Source organism: Panthera leo, chromosome C2 (assembly GCF_018350215.1).
Source record: "Panthera leo isolate Ple1 chromosome C2, P.leo_Ple1_pat1.1, whole genome shotgun sequence".
NCBI lineage: Eukaryota > Metazoa > Chordata > Mammalia > Carnivora > Felidae > Panthera > Panthera leo.
The window spans coordinates 83,065,138-83,082,536 of record NC_056687.1 but is presented as its reverse complement, the minus strand read 5'-3'; the positions used below and the strand labels follow the sequence as shown (position 1 = coordinate 83,082,536).

The following is a 17,399-nucleotide window of genomic DNA, read 5'->3' as shown; positions in this document are numbered from 1 at the left end:
TTTTCAAGTTTACTTATTTATTTTGAGAAAGACAGAGAGAGCAAGCAGGGGAGAGGCAGAGAGAGGGAAAGAGAATCCCAAGCAGGCGCCACACTGTCAGCATGGTGTCGGATATGGGGCTCAAACTCATGAACTGTAAGATCATGACCTGAGCCAAGACCAAGAGTAGGACATTTAACTGACTGAGCCACCCAGACGCCCCCTCAAAACAACAGACTCTTAAATATGGAGAACTGGTGGTTGCCAGAGGGGTGATAAGTGGGGGAGGGGGGTGGGTGCAATAGGTCAAGGGGATTAAGGGCATGCTTATCATGATGAGCACTGAGTAATAATATATAGAATTGTCAAACCACAACATAGCCTAAGACTAATATAGCCTAAAACTAATATGTTAATTATACTGGAATTGAAAAAAAAATTTTTTAATAAACTAAAAAAAAAAAAAAGATGTCAACAATGCCAGATAAAAGCCAAATGACACTGCATATTATATAGACAAAGATTTCACAGTATTTTCAATAGAGAACTGCAATGGGTGAAGCTGAGTGTTCATACAGTACACAGCAGTAGAGGCACGTTATAGTAAGTCATATCACATAGCCACTTTATGAAGGAAAGAATTACACACTTCTCACCTTCGTAGTAATAACATCTCAAATAATTAGCAGTAAAGGTGGTAGTGAGAAAGAAATGAAGAATTGCTTTAAAAAAGCTTTAAGTACAGTTATAGTGACATGCACTATCATATTGACCCAATAAAATAACGGATAGGTGTTCAAAAACTAGCTCCTTGTAAAAAAGATAGGGAAATGGACAGCAGTTATCTAATTTTAATAAAACAATATTATCTACCACATTAATGTTCTGTTGATTCTACAGTCTTGTATGTACATAATTTATAAATTTATTCTAATTTATAGAATATCTAATTTTTAGAATTGTTACTTCTCAATGTTCTCAGACAGTAACATTTTATTTTTTATAAATCAAATAAAAAATTCTAATTTGTAGAATATCTAATATATAATTTTATCTTATAAGAGCTATAAGTATAAGGACTTTATACATGATTTTATGATTATAAATATTTAAGTGATATTATAAATAATTCAAGTTAACATCAGGGGTTTAGGAGTTTGTTTCTCTTTAAAAAAAAATTTTTTTTTAATGTTTATTTACTTTGAGAGAGAGAGGCAGCGTGAGCAGGGGAGGGACAGGAAGAGAGGGAGACACAGAATCTGAAGCAGGCGAGCTGTCAGCACAGGGCCTGGGGGGGAGCTCAAACTCACAGACCATGCGATCATGAGCTGAAGTCAGATGTTCAACCAACTGAGCCATCAAGACGCCCCTTGTTTCTCTTAAAAGAGGTCTGAATCTTATTCAACTTTGGGAACCACTGAGTGTTAGAATAAAACCAAATTTCAGCTAGGTATACAAAGCCTTCCGTGATCTGGCGCCACATAATACCGCAGCTTCATTTCCTGTTACTCTCCTACTCAAATCTGAGGTCCTCAATCAACACTGTGATTTTCATGTCTTTACTTAAGCTGTTCCTTCCACCTGGAACAACCACCTAAATCTATTCAACTAAAATAAGCATCACAGCCTATAGACCAGAGTTGGGATTGTAAACCTCCCAGAATGACAGCTAATGGTTACTTACTCAACTGAATAAAATCAGACAGCATGTCTGATACCTCTCCTGGTTAGATGTGCAGGGGAGATTCTCCCACATTATTGAGAAGTATGGAGTGGGCACCTGTCAGACACCAACGTGGGAGGCCCCACTAAACAGGGTCCCACTAAACCAGAAGAGCCAAACTAATAAAGAGTGCAGCCAAAATGGAGCCTTCTTTCTAAAACAGGCTGTCACAGGCTGCAGGAATCACTCCCAGTCACTCCCCAAAACTTCTTGCATGTTTTTGCTTTATAAATATGGGCTTCTGATGAGACGAGATAAACCACTTCAGTCTGTTTGTGATAACATTTTTGGCATGAATATTTGTTTAGGAAAACTAGAAATCTGTGAAGGCTGTATTTATTTTTCACTCAAAGTAACTCATCTATTGAATACCATGAGGAAAAAGTATGTATTCTTAAAACACAAATTATATACTTGATTGATTATAAGACCACCAATGAGAAAAATTAGTATTGCTTTTTAGCTACTAAAATGTTACTTTGGGGGTGTCTGAATGGCTCAGTTGGTTGAGCAACCGATTCTTTATTTCGGCTCAGGCCATGATCCTGGGGTTGTGAGGTCAAGCCCCACATCAGGCTTTGCACTGAGCGTGAAGCTTGCTCAAGATTCTCTCTCTCTGTCCCTCTGCTCCTCTCCACCGCTTGTTCACTCTCTCTAAAATAAAAAAATGATAATAATAAATCAAATAAAAAATAAAATGTTACTGTCTGAGCACATTTGAGAAGTAACAATACCAAGACATTTTATCTATGTAATTAATTTATTTTTTAATACTTTATTTTATTTTTGAAGTAATCTCTACACCCAACATGAAGCTTGAACTCACAATCCTGAGATCAAGAGTTACATGCTCCACTGACTGAGCCCGCCAACTGCCCCCCAAAATATGTTTTTAAACTCTCATTCTAAAATTGGATCTAGGCGAATGACGTGTGATCTACAGCTGGTAGGTAATTGATCTAAAGGAAAAGAAAGAAAAAGATTCCTTTTCAAGTCAGTCAAGTTTATACTGCTAACGGAATCAGAAACAGCTTAAAATTTTATCTATTTTACTTCCTATTTGCTTGTAGGTTCTTACAGTTCTAATCAAACTTCATGTTTTAGTATATTTACCTAAGGGACGCCTGGCTGGCTCCATTGGTTAAGTGTCCGACTTCGGCTCAGGTCATGATCTCACAGTTTGTGAGTTGAAGTCCCACATGGGTCTCTGTGCTGACAGCTCAAAGCTTGGAGCCTGCTTCAGATTCTGTGTCTCCTTCTCTCTCTGTCCCTTCTCTGCTCATGCTCTGTCTCTTTCTCCTTCAAAAATAAATAAGCATTAAAAAAATGTTTAGAATACTTACCTAAAATATACTTATTGGGGCATCTGGGTGGCTTACTCCATTAAGTGTCCAACTTCAGCTTAGGTCATGAACTCATGATTCATGAGTTTGAGCCCCGGGCTGGACTCTGTGCTGACAGCTCAGAGCCTGGAGCCTGCTTTGGATTCTGTGTCTCCCTCTCTTTCTCTGTTCCTCCCCCACTTGCTCTCACTCTCTCTCTCTCTTTCTCAAAAATAAATAAAGACTTAAAAACTTTTGAAAACAGTCATCTAGTTTATTTCTTTAATTTCCTGATTGATTTATACATATGTTGCTTGCATTCTATACCCTATCTATAGAATTTTCAAGTTTTTTTCTTCTACATTTACTCTATTCACCTAAAGCATTGTTTCCTCAAAATAGTAGATGAAATACTACTCCTGCAAGATATTCTGAGGAAAACAAATTCTCAAAGTCAACTAAGTCTGGGAAATTATACATAGGATATTCAAGTCACATTAATATTTTAGCTAAATACTCTGAGGAATCCTATAGTAAAAAAAAAAAACTCTGCTTAGCCTTATTTAATTCATTGTTTCTCAGACCTCTTTGAAGTTTAAATAACAAAAATAATTTTTTTAGAAAAGAATTTAACATCCAGTGGAACTAGTGTTCTGCAAGAAAATGCTTTGAGAAATACTGATCTAAAGGGGTGCCTGGGTGGCTCAGTCGTTAAGCATCGGACTTCGGCTCACATCATGATCTCACGGTCGTGAGTCAGAGTCCCACATCAGGTGAGCATGAGCCTCACTTCGGGTGAGCCCCCGCTTCTCTCTCTCTCTCCCTTTCTGCCCCTTGTGGGATTCTCTCTGTCCCTTGCTCACTGTGCCCTCTCTCTTAAACAAACAAACAAACAAACAAACAAACAAATAAAGCCATCTTTAAAAAAAGAAAGAAAGAAAAAAGAAACTTCCCAAAGGAGAAGGAATCCTCAAATGATGAAGAGAGCTCCTACGGAGTGAGGGACGACCTTTATGGTAACCTCCAGCTGAGTGAGGCTGAGAGAAAAGACTGATGCCCACAGCAGCCAGGGTTGCTTCAGTCAACCCAGACATTTGGAATCCAGAAGATTCCATTCAGGCTGAAACAACCTGAACAATCTCAAGAGAGCCAGGGTAACAATAACAGCTACTATTATTGCCATTTTTACTGTTATTTCTGTTTCAATTCACTAATTGCTTAGAACAGAAAAGGTAACACACAAACATTATCCCTAACCACATAAAACCCCAATATTAGAGATAAGGAAACCTTTGCTACCTTATTGTTCCAGCTCAGGCCATAAACTTCTTCACTGAAGCAATTGCTCTCTTTGCTCTCTAAGCCACTCATTACTCTCTCTGGAGCCTTCTCTAATGGAATTAATTCCAGAATAAAAGAGGTTAAACCCTCTGATGACTTTGGCCCACTTAACAATAACATGTCTGGTTTCCACCATGAATCAAATATTTGTACATGCTAAATCTGACAAGACCTGTTATCACCTAGGCATGGCATGGTATGTTGAAATTACTTCCCAAGGCTCTTTTAAGACTACACGAGAAAGTAAATCTTAACACTCAGAGGCAAATTCAAACACCTACAGAGGATAAGCAGGTAACATACATGAGGGGAGCTGGTCAGGAATAATCAATAGTTGGTGATAGAGACTGTGATGATCTAGAGAGAATGTTCCATCCAAACAGCATAACCATTAGCTTTGGCAAATTGTTGCCAAGCAAAAACGTGAGCCCAGTATTGGTTGATCTTACTTTTTAAATGAAGCCAGAAATATAGGTCTTGCACGAAATCTCCCAATTTTTAATATGTCGACAACTAACTAATTTCTTATAAAAAACAGCAGGGTCTAAACAACATGAATTTGCAAGCTTTCCTTTCATGTTCTCACCAGTCAACTTCTACTAAAAATAGCATTGTCTCTACCACCTCCCCTCTACCTCACTGATCACTCCTTCCATCCAGGAGATCTGGGTTGCTTTTGACACACTCACAAAATCAAAAGCTGAGACTAGCCAGTACTGAAGTCATGTTTAAAACCTCAAAGTCTGAAGTTGACTATAAAAAGGAGGTCCCAGTTTTTCTGAAAGATGGTAGCAAGGTTGAAATAAGTGCATGTGCCACTTGAAAGCAATGGCAATTATTATGTGTCTGGTCTATGATGCATTGCAGGCCACAGTGATTCTAAAGTATGAGGAGACTATTAGCACTGCTCCAGTGACCAGATATTTTTTCTTCCCCGTCTCCTAACTGATTTTCCAGATTACTTTTGGAGATGAGATTCAGGCCCAGTTAGGGCACAGGGTGGGCTAGTCCCCTGTGACACTCTCTTGTCAGCGGTGCTTGTTAGAGAGACGGCTAATGCCACCTGATACATGTATTATTCAAAACTAGGGTTCAAGGTGTGGCCTGTGGTCTTTTAAGGTCAACATCATCACTAAGTCCCCAGAGATCAACATTATCTCAGAGAAGAGCCAAAGAGAAGAAGATGGAAAGAGGTTGGCTCCATGAACATGGATTCTTCCTTTGTCTCATTCTTCACCTGCTGCTTCAAGGTAAGAAGGGACAAGAACAAGAACAAAGCAAACATACAACTTCTAAGAAACAGACCAACCAGACTAATTTTTATTATTCCTAGATACTCAATGTCTGGATGTTCGTCCAGGTAAAAATGAAAACTCAAGACACTGATAGCTTTGTACCTCTTTGTAAGATCCTTCTGTCCCTATGTTTCTATTGGGCCTCTTCTCTTTTCTCATGTCTTTCTCTTTCCAGGCATATAATCTAACCACATGGTTTCTGAGTATCAACTAATGTTAAAAAGAAGAAGATTCTTTCTCAGCTCTCTTGAATCAAATTAAATGGAACAGAGAAAATTCTAAAGGGAAGAAGGTGATGAGAAGGTCTGTCATGAAAAAGGGAAATATTTTTAGTAAAAATTTTCAGTGTAGATTATTTTTCTCATTCATTATTGAAAATGAATGATGAAGGAGTACCTGGGTGGCTCAGTCCATTTAGCATTTGACTTTGGCTCAGGTCATGATCTCACAGCTTATGAGTTTGAGCCTTGCATCAGGCTTTTGGCTGTCAGCACAGAGCCTGCTTCGGATCCTCTGTCTTCTCTCTGCCCCTCCCTCTTCTGGTTCTCTCTCTCTCCCTCTCTCTCTCTCTCTCTCTCATTCTCTCTCTCAAAGTAAATAAACTAGAAAAAATGAACGATAAGGGTTAGTACAATATCAGAGATAGATACGAATAGACTCTACCAGAAGATGTTATCACATAATTCTCTATTTCTGTATCACAAAGTAGTTCTAACCCTAGAAAAGGGTTAGGTGTAAGATGGGAATCAAGGAACTCTCTTTAAGGTAGTCTCACTGGTGATAACCACTGTGTTTTAGACGAGAGCAATCACAGCACATAGTATATAGTACATACAGTATATAATACAGCACATAGATACAGTAAATCCTTATTAACTTGAAAAACTGAGTTCCTTCCTTAGGGTCCCACATACCTCCTACTACCTACCTGATTATTGCCTTCATCATTAATTTATGATTATCTATGCTGCATTAATATAGTGAGGAGAACTGTGATTGCAAATATTGTCACTGACATCACCCAGATGGCTCAAGGACACAGATGAGCAATGGAAGGACACTGAGTGAAGGTGGAGAAGTTTGTGGTGAGATTCAGCAGGACACTGAAAAGTGGTGGTCAAGGCTGAGTTTGCCTACATGTTTGGAAAGATTTTGCATGTGGACAGAAACAAAGGAATTGAGGATGGAGCCCTGACTCAGCTCACCTCATCAACTTCCACCATTTGCCTACCAGCCCAGCCCACACTCCCTGGTCCAGGAAGGAGGAGCTCACATACTTCTCCCATGCCCCCTATTTTCTTTGTGCAGAAATGCTACCTAGCCCCCAGCCCTGACACTCTTCTCACAGGGTCTCTGCTCTCTTCAGGAAGAGGAGACACATTCACCATCAATTGCTCAGGCTTTGACCAGCATGGAGTGGATCCTGTCGCCTTCCAAGCAGTGTTTGACAGAAAGGCCTTCCGTCCAGTCATCAACTATAGCATCCCCACTCGGGTCAACATCTCCTTCACTATGTCAGCCATTGTGGAAGTGGTGAGTCCTGGCTCAACATTGCAATGTGCTGATCAGTGGCAAGCGGTGGTGGGTTCCTCACTTGAATTTTGTAAAATGAAAATCTCATTCCATGAGGTGGGAAGATATGATAGGGCATGCTTCAGTGACACCATAGCAGGTAAAATCTGTCCCTTTTCAGACTATTCCATAAGAAACATGACCCCAATGTACTTTTATACTGCCTTTTTTAAAAATTATGTTTTCCATGTACTCTGGAGTATTTGACCTACATTTTTCAGTGGTTTATGATTAAAAATCATAATTGTGACATAGAAAAGCCATGGAAATGAGAAAGAGGTGGATGGTGGCATTGGACTTGACTTCATGGAGGCAATGATCCCAAGTGAAAATTGTTTTTTCAGGATGCACAACTTCAACTGATGACATCTTTCCTATGGCTAAACATGGTATGATAGACTTTTTCCCCTTTACTGTGGTACCTCCCTTTTCCCACTGCTGGGTCCAACTTTGCAGTTTAAATGGATAAAACTTAGAATACCCACAAATTATACAAATTCAAATGGAAGCAGACCAACAATGAAAACACAAAATTTCCTGATTATTCTGTCAGCTTGGGGCACAGGGAGAAGGTAGCATAAACCAAGGTCATGGAAGATGATACCTAAGTGGCTCCATCCCAGGGACTCCAAAGTTGAGGTCAAGGTCTCCCTTGAAAGAATCAAGGGAGAAGTAGAAGAAAGACTTTGTTAGTGCATTGTGATATCTGTCACCAGAGAGGAGGTAGGAGAGTGAAGAAATGAGAGAAAAAGGAAATATAAAGTGCAAGAGACAGAGTGTGACTAAAACAAGTTCCCACCCTATTGGTCTCACACCATGTTTTCCTATAGTTCTGGTACAATCCATTCATCACGTGGAACCCAGAGGAATGTGGGGGCATCAGGAAGATCAGTATAGCAGCTGAGAATCTTTGGCTTCCGGATATCTTCATCGAGGAGTTGTGAGTATCCGCACTGAGAAAACAGCAGGAAGGAAATGCTATCTCCAAGGAATGGGATGATATAATCAATAGGGGGCACACAAAGACTCAGTTTAGAAGGAGCAGTGTCTGAATTGAGTTTATAAAACCCCCAGAACACAGTGACAGGTGGAAAGGGGAAGTCAGATGAGTGGGGTTAGAGCACAGGAATGGTGTGATCTGAGAGAGAAAGAAGGCCAGGACTGATAGAGAGCTCACAGTACCCACCTTCCCATTCTTCTCACATACAGTATGGATATGGATCAGACAGCTACAGGTCTCATGGTTTATGTCAACAGTGAAGGTCTCATCAAATATGATAAGCCAATGCGGGTGGTCAGCATCTGTAACCTGGACATCTTCTATTTCCCCTTTGATGAACAGAACTGCACACTTACCTTCAGCTCATTCATCTACACAGGTAAGTGAGACTCTGTATAGTAGCTGATTGAGAGGCAGAGAAAGTGTTTTGAGAAAGAAGAGGCCAGGAAGCTGGGAACAGTGAGGGGATTTCCCCTAAAGGGGTGTGGAAGCTAAGTGGTAAGAAATGCAAGTCTGGGTAAGGGGTTTGGGAACATTTGGGAGGCTGAGTTGTCTGGGTCTCTTTTGCAGTGGAGAACATGCTCCTGGGCATGGAGAAGAAAGTGCAGGAGATTTCGAACACATCACAGGACCTCATTCGGAGCAAGGGGGAGTGGGTACTTCTGGATATCCACCAGAGAATGATGAAGATGACTGTGGGCACCAACCAGTATGACCAAATCATTTTCTATGTGAGCTCAGGGGCCATGGCTGTGATCTTCTCTAAGATGCATAACTTATGTCCTCCACCAGAATGTAAGCTCTCCCACTAGAAAGTAAGCTCCGTGAGGGTGGATATTTTTATCACTTTTTTCACTGATAAATTTCCACTACCTAGGACAGTACCTGGCACTCAGTAAATATTGATTGAATAAATCCTCCTTGGGGGAAGAAACAAAGGTCCTATGGCAGTGACTCATAGTGAGAGTGAGCTTTCCATCTCCCATGGCTATCAGAACTCTATGGAAGGCAAGGGTTTTTAAGTTTATTTTTAAAAAGAGATTGTGTAAAAGTTATGAAACACTGTCTTAGGGATATTATGCTTTCAAATCTTGGTGACCTCAAAATTATCTGCCACTGTCTTGCCTTCCCTTCACTGGTCTTGAATGGACACCAGCAAAGTCACTAGCGATTAGACCTTGATGAGAAAGCAAGCAGAAATACAGAGATAAAAAGCACATGATACCTAAGAATCTGGTCCCACAGTCCTGCTAAGAGCACATTGGTAGGGCTAAAAGTGGAAGTGGAGAAAGTTGACACCTTGGGTCAAGAAGGAATGAGATACATTTCAGTGGTAGGCAGCATGGCAGAATCAAACTCTGGAAAGGCAGACAGTGGTGATTAAGATGACTTTGTTGAAAGACAGGACAGTGAAAGGGACTTGAGGCAACATTTCCTTCCTAGACAGTGTGGTCTGGGACATATCTCAACTCTTGCTCTTAACTGGCTCAGCAGCCTCCCAGCCTACTCCTCACTTGCGCCCCTCTCTCCTTCCCCCAGGTTGCCATCAGGCGCAGGCCCAGACTCTATGTTATAAACCTTCTGGTGCCCAGTGGCTTTCTGGTTGCCATTGACGCCCTCAGCTTCTACCTGCCAATAGAAAGTGAGAATCGTGCCCCATTCAAGATGACACTTCTGCTGGGCTACAACGTCTTCCTGCTCATGATGAATGACTTACTCCCTGCAACTGGCACCCCCCTCATCAGTATGGTCCCTTCCTCCATCAGGAGAATGAAAGCAAAGTGGGCATGGGGTAGGGAGACAGACCAGTGGAACCTGGTCAGAAAAGGGATCCTGGAAAAGGACCCTCTGGGGAAAGAGGAAACACGGTCCTAGGAGGTACCTCTGGCCCTCACATTGACCCATCTTCCCTCCAGGTGTCTACTTTGCCCTGTGTCTGTCCCTGATGGTGGTCAGCCTACTAGAGACCATCTTCATCACCTACCTGTTGCACCTGGCCACCACCCAGCCCCCACCCATGCCTCAGTGGCTCCATTCTCTCCTCCTCTACTGTACCAGCCCAACAAAATGCTGCCCCACTGCACCCCAGAAGGGAAATAAGGGCCTAGGCCTCACCCCCACCCATCTGCCTGGTAAGGGGAGTCAGCACTGCCCACACATTCTCTTTCCACACCTCCACTCCTCTGCTCCTGCCTCCTTCCCTGTTCCCTTCACTCCCCAGGTAAACTTCATGGCCCATGGCTGAGTCTCTATCTCTGTAGGTGTGAAGGAGCCTGTGGAGTTGGTGGGGAAGGTGCCAGGTCCCAGAGAGGCAGAGTTAAATGGGTGCCCTGGGTCAACAAGGGCCCAACAAGAATATGAGGCTCAGAAGCGGCACTTGGTCAACCTGTGGATAGAGTTCAGCCACATGATGGACACCCTACTCTTCCGCCTCTACCTGCTCTTCATGGCCACCTCTATCATCACAGTCATCGTCCTCTGGAACACCTAGGCAAATGCCCATCTGCAAGCTCAGGTCTGGAGCTTCTCTTGCCTCTGGAAACCATCCATGCTCCCATGTGTGTCCAAGTCCCAGCCTCACAGGCCTGGCAACCACCTTGTTTTCTGCTCAATCCTTCTGTCCTGTTTCAGACCAGACCTGGATGATTGCCTATGCCTCCCAGGATTAGGTCCTTGCTCCTGCACTCCATCAGCTCCCGTCAGCACTCCCATAAGTGATGGCTGCCTGCCTCATCAGGATTCAAGTTCCTGGAATACTTTCTTGATTTGAATCATCCCCAATAAACCCCTTTGCAGAAAGCATTGGTTCTTCCCTACCTTATATTACAGTGTCAGAAATCTTGGATTGAGAGTCTTCTTGCAGAAACTACTCATTAACAAAGTAAAAAGGATTTTATAAGACTATTATGCAACTTAGGAAAGTGAGGAGAGGGAGAGAAGGGCTCAAAACCCATTACAAGGAATTATAAGAAAATAGAGCTAAATCTCCTAAATCCAATTTTCCGATTTAAGCTTTAGAAATTAATAATGTGCCAGAATCAGGCATCTCTTACTTAAAGAGTGAAACATTTCATCACAGCCTGACATATGACTCATTCATCCTTAAGCATCTAGATGTTAACGTAATCCCGAATTACCGTTAACTGTCTGCACTGTAATCAAAGTTGACTGCCCTTAATCATGCAAAGGAAAGAGCAGAAGCCAAGGAAAGCACATTTGAAAATGGCATCTGCCTTACTTGAGAATAACACAAATGCCCCCATATGAACTGGAAAATTCCCCTTCCTGGAACTTGCCTTCTGATTTTGCAAGTGTTTGTCTTTTGGCCCATCTCTCCCACTAGCTGTTCCATGGAGCCGTGACATGATTTGTTGGACACCCCAGGTTCAGAAAAGCACAGATGTGAGAGCAAATTAATTACAACTCATACAAAATCTTTTATTTTTAGCAATCATTTCTTTTCTTTTCTTTTGTCTCTTCTACTACTTTCTATTGTAAGCCTAAGAGATTAATGGTGGTCATTACTGAACAATATTTCCCTGGTTCCTCCTCTCCACTGCTCTTCCTCAAACTTCTTTGGCTCCCTCTGGTCACCGTAGATGCTTAAAGAGTGGCAAGACCACCAATGCTCACTAGAAAGGTTGCTGTTGGTGGTGCAGGCCCAGGGTCCTTCCCCAGTGTTTGCTGCAGGAGACCAAGCCAGCAGGGGCAGATATCCCCAGCTGAATGCTGAGTCACCAGGACCAGATATCACTTGTTCTTTCCTTGCAGTCTCCTTCCACAAGGACTCAGACAGGAGTTCATGAGAATCTGGGGGCACTGAGGCAGAAACACCCTGCTAAACTACAAATCACTCCGTGCACATGCCCATGGTCTTCTAACTCAAGTTGTGTTCCTTAATTCTCCTTTTCTTTTCTCTGCATTTTTCTTTTCCAGAAAGGTCTTCGGTTTCTCAGCTTTTAGGGCCCTGTCAAGCACCTCCTCACCAACACCAATCTTCCGGGAATGTCCAAAACCTAGCATCTACACAATCTAGGCTCAAATCAGGAGCCCTGACATTCACCTAAATAAATTAGTGTATCTGTTATTATTTCCGCAACTCCTCAACTCACAGCTTGCTACAATGTGGGGCCTTAGAAAGGATGCAGTATACTAATAATAATACCAACACTTATTAAGTTATGAATATGTGGCAGGCACTCTCCTAAGTGTCTTAGATAAATAACCACATTTAATCCTTACAGTAACTCTATGAGGTGGGAACTGTAGATCCACAAACCCTTGGAGTCAAATGCGTTTTGGAAGCTAGAATTTTTCAGATTTTAAAAAGGAAATATTTATGCACATACTGTATGGGGCAGGGGGCAGCACCCTGAAATCAAACACATTACTATTTCTGCAGTGAGATCTATGAATATTCATAGTAGGGAGCAGAAACAAAACCGTGGATAGACTCTCATCAGTCCAGGTCATCTTTTGCCACCAAATAATTTGTGAAAAATCATTTGGTTTTCAGAGTTCTTTAAGTTTTAGTACTGTGGTTTTGTATTATTATCCCCATTTTATAGATTCAAATAAAGGGGATAAAATAAATGAAGCAAATGAAGCACAGAGAGGTGAAGGGACAGCCACTGAGTGGGCTCCCAGTGTTCTGAGCTAGTTACATGAGAGTTCTGCGGGGCAGCTGACTCCAGACACTGGCCTCTCAGCTCCTGCCACACTGCCCTCCAAACTGAGGAAGAGGGGCACCTGGGTGGCTCAGTTAGTTGAGCATCTGACTCTTGATTTCGGTTCAGGTCATGATCCCAGGGTCATGGGATGGAGTCCCATGTCAGGCTAACACCTTAGGAGAATTAAAACAGAAAAAGCAAGGCCCTGATCAGGGTCCCAAAGACAAACTTTCTTTTAACTCCCTCCCTCAGCCTTCCCCACTCCTCCTCTCTCCCTTCCACCCCCTCCACAGCCGGCCAAGTTCACTACTTGCACTTTTTCCACTCCTTTCTGTAGCATGCATTTCCCCAGATCTCACCTGGGAAATCCACCTTCCCTTTGTATTCTCTATGGATTTAGATTTTTGCTGCTGATACATATTCTATGAATTTTTTTGGATATCTACTCCTATGCCTTATTCCAGGATAGTCATCTCACCTGGAAACTCATCCTTGACTTTGCTAAACAGCTCATTTACCCAGCTTTTGCGAGGTTCTGAAATTATTTAAGATCAATTTGTGGCATTTTGGTTTTCCCACCCATCTTCATGGTACATATTATTCTGCTTATTTTCTTCACCTGCTTTCTAACACATAACTTTATGTTTTATTTGAATAGAAGATACACAATTTATTTTTTTTGAAATGTGAATTAGGAGGCTAGATCTCTTTTCAGCAAGAGAAGGCATGATATGGTGATTTTATCTTCTCCACAAGCAAAATATGAACACATGATATTAATACACAAACGATAATCATGAGGAACCTTAAAACCAGAACTCTCCCAGAAAATTTACAGATATGGTTTCTGCCTTTCTATTCCACCTATAACAGAATCCTATAGGCATGCTTAGTGCTAATGACTTTCCTCTTGTTATGGAGCAAACCACTGAAAGGCTTTGCAAGGTAACTTAGAAAAATTTAGGAAAATCTTTAGAAAAATCTGCTGATAGGCAACTGCTCCTGCTTGGGCTATCTTGCATCTGATGGCTTGTGTCTGGATGATCACTCTTCACCTTGGCCATTCACCTGCAGTGCTACCTGTGGTTCTTCCACGCATTTGTGCTCACTCCCTTTTTCTCTAAACTATTAGAAGCAGTGTTTCTCCAACTTTTCTACATTTTCTCTTGGCTCCATATTAACCTGACATTAAAATTTATTATCTCCTTACTATCTTTGCTCTCTCTCCTCTTCCTTCAGGTCTACTCTAGGATGTGAAGTCACAGACTTCATTTCAAGCCCATCCTTTTCCTCCTCTCCAATTTCTGATCCTCCCTTTGGTAACCTCTCTTATTGGGTCACTCATTAGTACTGCTTCTTCCAAATGGCAAGTATGAAAATAGTATAGCAGAGAGACTTTGGAATCTGGCAACCTTGGGTTCTAATCTGACTGCATTACTTGTTGGATAAAACCTTATACAAGTGGCTTCACCCTTTATGTTTAAATTCCATTTGTGTTGCTGAGCTAACAGCACAGATGAAATTATTTTTAAAATATGGATTTAAAAATCATTTACAAGCTTACAGAAACTAGAAAACCAAATGTGACGCACCAGAGAACATCTATTTATCATGCAGACTGAGAGTGTGCAAAATCGACTTGTGGGTGAGAGGCAGTAGACATAAAGAATTACTGACTTTCTAGTTCAACCCACTCATTTTTTAGGTGAGAAAAATGAAGTGGAGGAAAAGGAACTGATAAGTGTGGGGTTGTCAGACTTTAAGAGAGCCCGGGATCAGAGCCTGAACCTGTCAAAGGGGTAGCCACAGGTGAATGCTTGCCCATGGGACTCTTCCTAGGTGCATTTCAGAGTCCCAGAACCTTCCTTCTCTTTTGCTTCAGGCATCATAGCCAGCCTGACCCCCAGTTAGTGACCCATTCTGCAGTTTGGATGTTTCAACTGCCTCTGTACTCCTGGATCCTTAGCTTTGGCCAATGGCCTCTGTGTGTGACTGCCATCCATCAGTGCTGCAAAACAATGGTCCTCATTTTCCCCTTCCACCATTTAATTCTGCCCTTGCCAGGTTACAGCTATATTCCCAAACCCAATACACCAAGGTCCCAGATGAGTGGGACCATGCAGCATGATCCTACTTGGAATAAGTTAAGGAGAAAGTTATTGGTGTCTGTGACTTGCAAAGTTACAGCTCCTGTCCCCACTGTTTACCTCTGAATCCAAGCATTGTCTAGGCCTAGGGATTTCACTTGTGGGAAACTAGGGTCCCAATAATCCAGGCCATAAGACTTCCAAGCTATGGAGTAATAAAAAGAGCAAGGAAAAGAAAGAACAATGGAAACAAACCTGGGTTTGAATCTGGATTCTACCTATTTCTACCTGGGTGGACATTGAGCAAGATATTTTGACCTTTTGCACCTCAGTTTTCTAATCTGTAAAATGGGAGAAATTCCACTGACCTCATAAAGCAGTTGTGAGGATAAGAATACTAGGTGGCTCAGTTGGTTAAGCGTCCAACTCTTGATTTCGGCTCAGGTTATGATCTCACAGTTTGTGAAATCAAGCCCCGCATCAGGCCCTGTGCTGACAGCATGGAGCCTGCTTGGGATTCTCTCTCTCCCTCTGTCTCTCTCTGCCCCTTCCCCACTCGCACTCATGCTCTCTCTCTCAAAACAAATACATAAACATTAAAGAAAAAAAAAGAATACTGTAAGTAAAGTGCCTAACACCAGTGTAGGACACATGACACAAACTCAATAAATAGTCATTCTGGTTAGACCTTTATTGGAAACTTAGAGGGGGGCATTCAGAAATAAAAGGCTGGGCCCTGGCTCCAGCCCTCTGCATCCCACCTGCTACTTTCACCAACCCCCATCTCTACCATACCGCATCCAAGATGGAACCCACACCTTAGCTACACCATGGGAGCAGCAAGTAACTTCTCTGATATGGCCTCAGGATCCCCATTAGGTTCCCAACCACCTTTCTTACATCTGTCCAAGGCTTGTGTGTCTCTCTCCATCCATAGTGAACTGATGGGCCAGATATTTAACATTTATTGATTGCTAACTACTATATGCCACACACTGGGCAGAGTTGGGGAGTGTGGTGGGGAGAAGGACAAGATGTGCTTCCTGCTTTCCAGGAGGTTATAGAGCAGGAGAGGAGATGCCTTACTGCTTTATCTCTCCTGCCTCTATCATATCCACTTCCTAGAAGCCAAACCTACTTTTAAGTCAACCTATATATTTAGGTCCAGTTTTTCAGCCAACCTTGATAAAAGCAAGGTACACAATTGTCATCAGCTGCCTTTCATTAAGGCTTAAAGTTAACCCTCATTTCCTAGACCCAAGGTCTGGTAGCCCAGCCTACCTGTGGAACTAAGGTGTACTTGAAAGACCTTCACTCTTAGCCATTCCAGGAGCCCAGTGCCCCACAGGTGTGTCTATAGACACAGTAATACTTTGGTCCTACATGGCATAATGACCCAATCCTCTGGCCAAGTTTCTAAAACAGGGAAGAAATGCCTTACAGAGCTAGTGGGGCTGAAGCACTGCAGATATTTCAAACCTTAGACAGAAAATATCTCTCTCCTGTGCTTTTCTACTTTGGGCCCCTTGGTCATTCCTGTCTTCCTCAGCACTTTCTATTTAGGGCTGTCATGATCTTCCATCTAAACAAAGTTTCTTTTGTACTCTAGGTCTGATCCTTTCCCCTTTCTGCAAGAAAAAAAATTTCCAAGTCTTTCTGGAAATGTAACTAAGATACTTAATATAACAATGCTCCAATTTATTCATTCGGTCCAATTGTGTTTTCTATAGAGATGTCACATAAGACATAATATTGATACATGCCATTAATATTGATGTTATTGGAGATTACTAGTTTATGATAATGTATAACACTACTGACAACACAAAGACATTAAAAAGGGTTATGCTACCTTAATTTTATAACTTCTATTATCATGAAATCAATGCACAAAGTAAAAAATGTATAGAAAACTTGGTTTAGGTAAAATGAATCAGAAAGGCAGAGAGATTGAAAGGAGAAAATCTAGTTAGGGGCTGTTGGAAAAATATAGACCACAGATGATGAGGGCATGAACAGAGCTTTATGATTTGATGCGTGCAGTTACCTCTAATGAATACATAACCAAATCACTATATATTGTCACCTTTCCAAATCTGCAAATTCCCTGGCCTTAAAAGAATTTAATTCTTACTTCCCCAGCCCACACCCTCTCATTAAGGCAAGTTATTTTGTTATTGATCTCAGCACAGAGCTGTCAAACAGGTGCTTCGCCCTTAGTCTTGGCTTACCTTCCCCCCTGCCTGGAGCCCGGAAGGCATACCTGCACAAGGGCAAAACAGGACACTCTGCTGTGACCTCTCTGGCCACAGCCTCTCACGAGGGAGTGGTCACCTGCCATACACATTATTCAAAACCAGGAACCAAGGTGTGGTCTGAGCTCCTTTAAGCTCAAGGGTTTGGGGGCTCC

The 17,399-nt window shown here is 42.0% G+C and overlaps 1 protein-coding gene across 1 annotated transcript; it reads left to right on the top strand.

Annotated features, from left to right (window-relative positions):
• The first annotated feature begins 5,548 nt into the window (after positions 1-5,548).
• LOC122230276 (5-hydroxytryptamine receptor 3D-like) lies at positions 5,549-10,723 on the top strand. The gene is given in 10 exon segments (XM_042956035.1): positions 5,549-5,609; positions 7,572-7,621; positions 8,063-8,172; positions 8,442-8,477; positions 8,479-8,625; positions 8,808-8,878; positions 8,881-8,963; positions 9,772-10,024; positions 10,149-10,364; positions 10,494-10,723. Coding segments are annotated over 10 exon segments (1,257 nt in total).
• Positions 10,724-17,399: the final 6,676 nt, after the last annotated feature.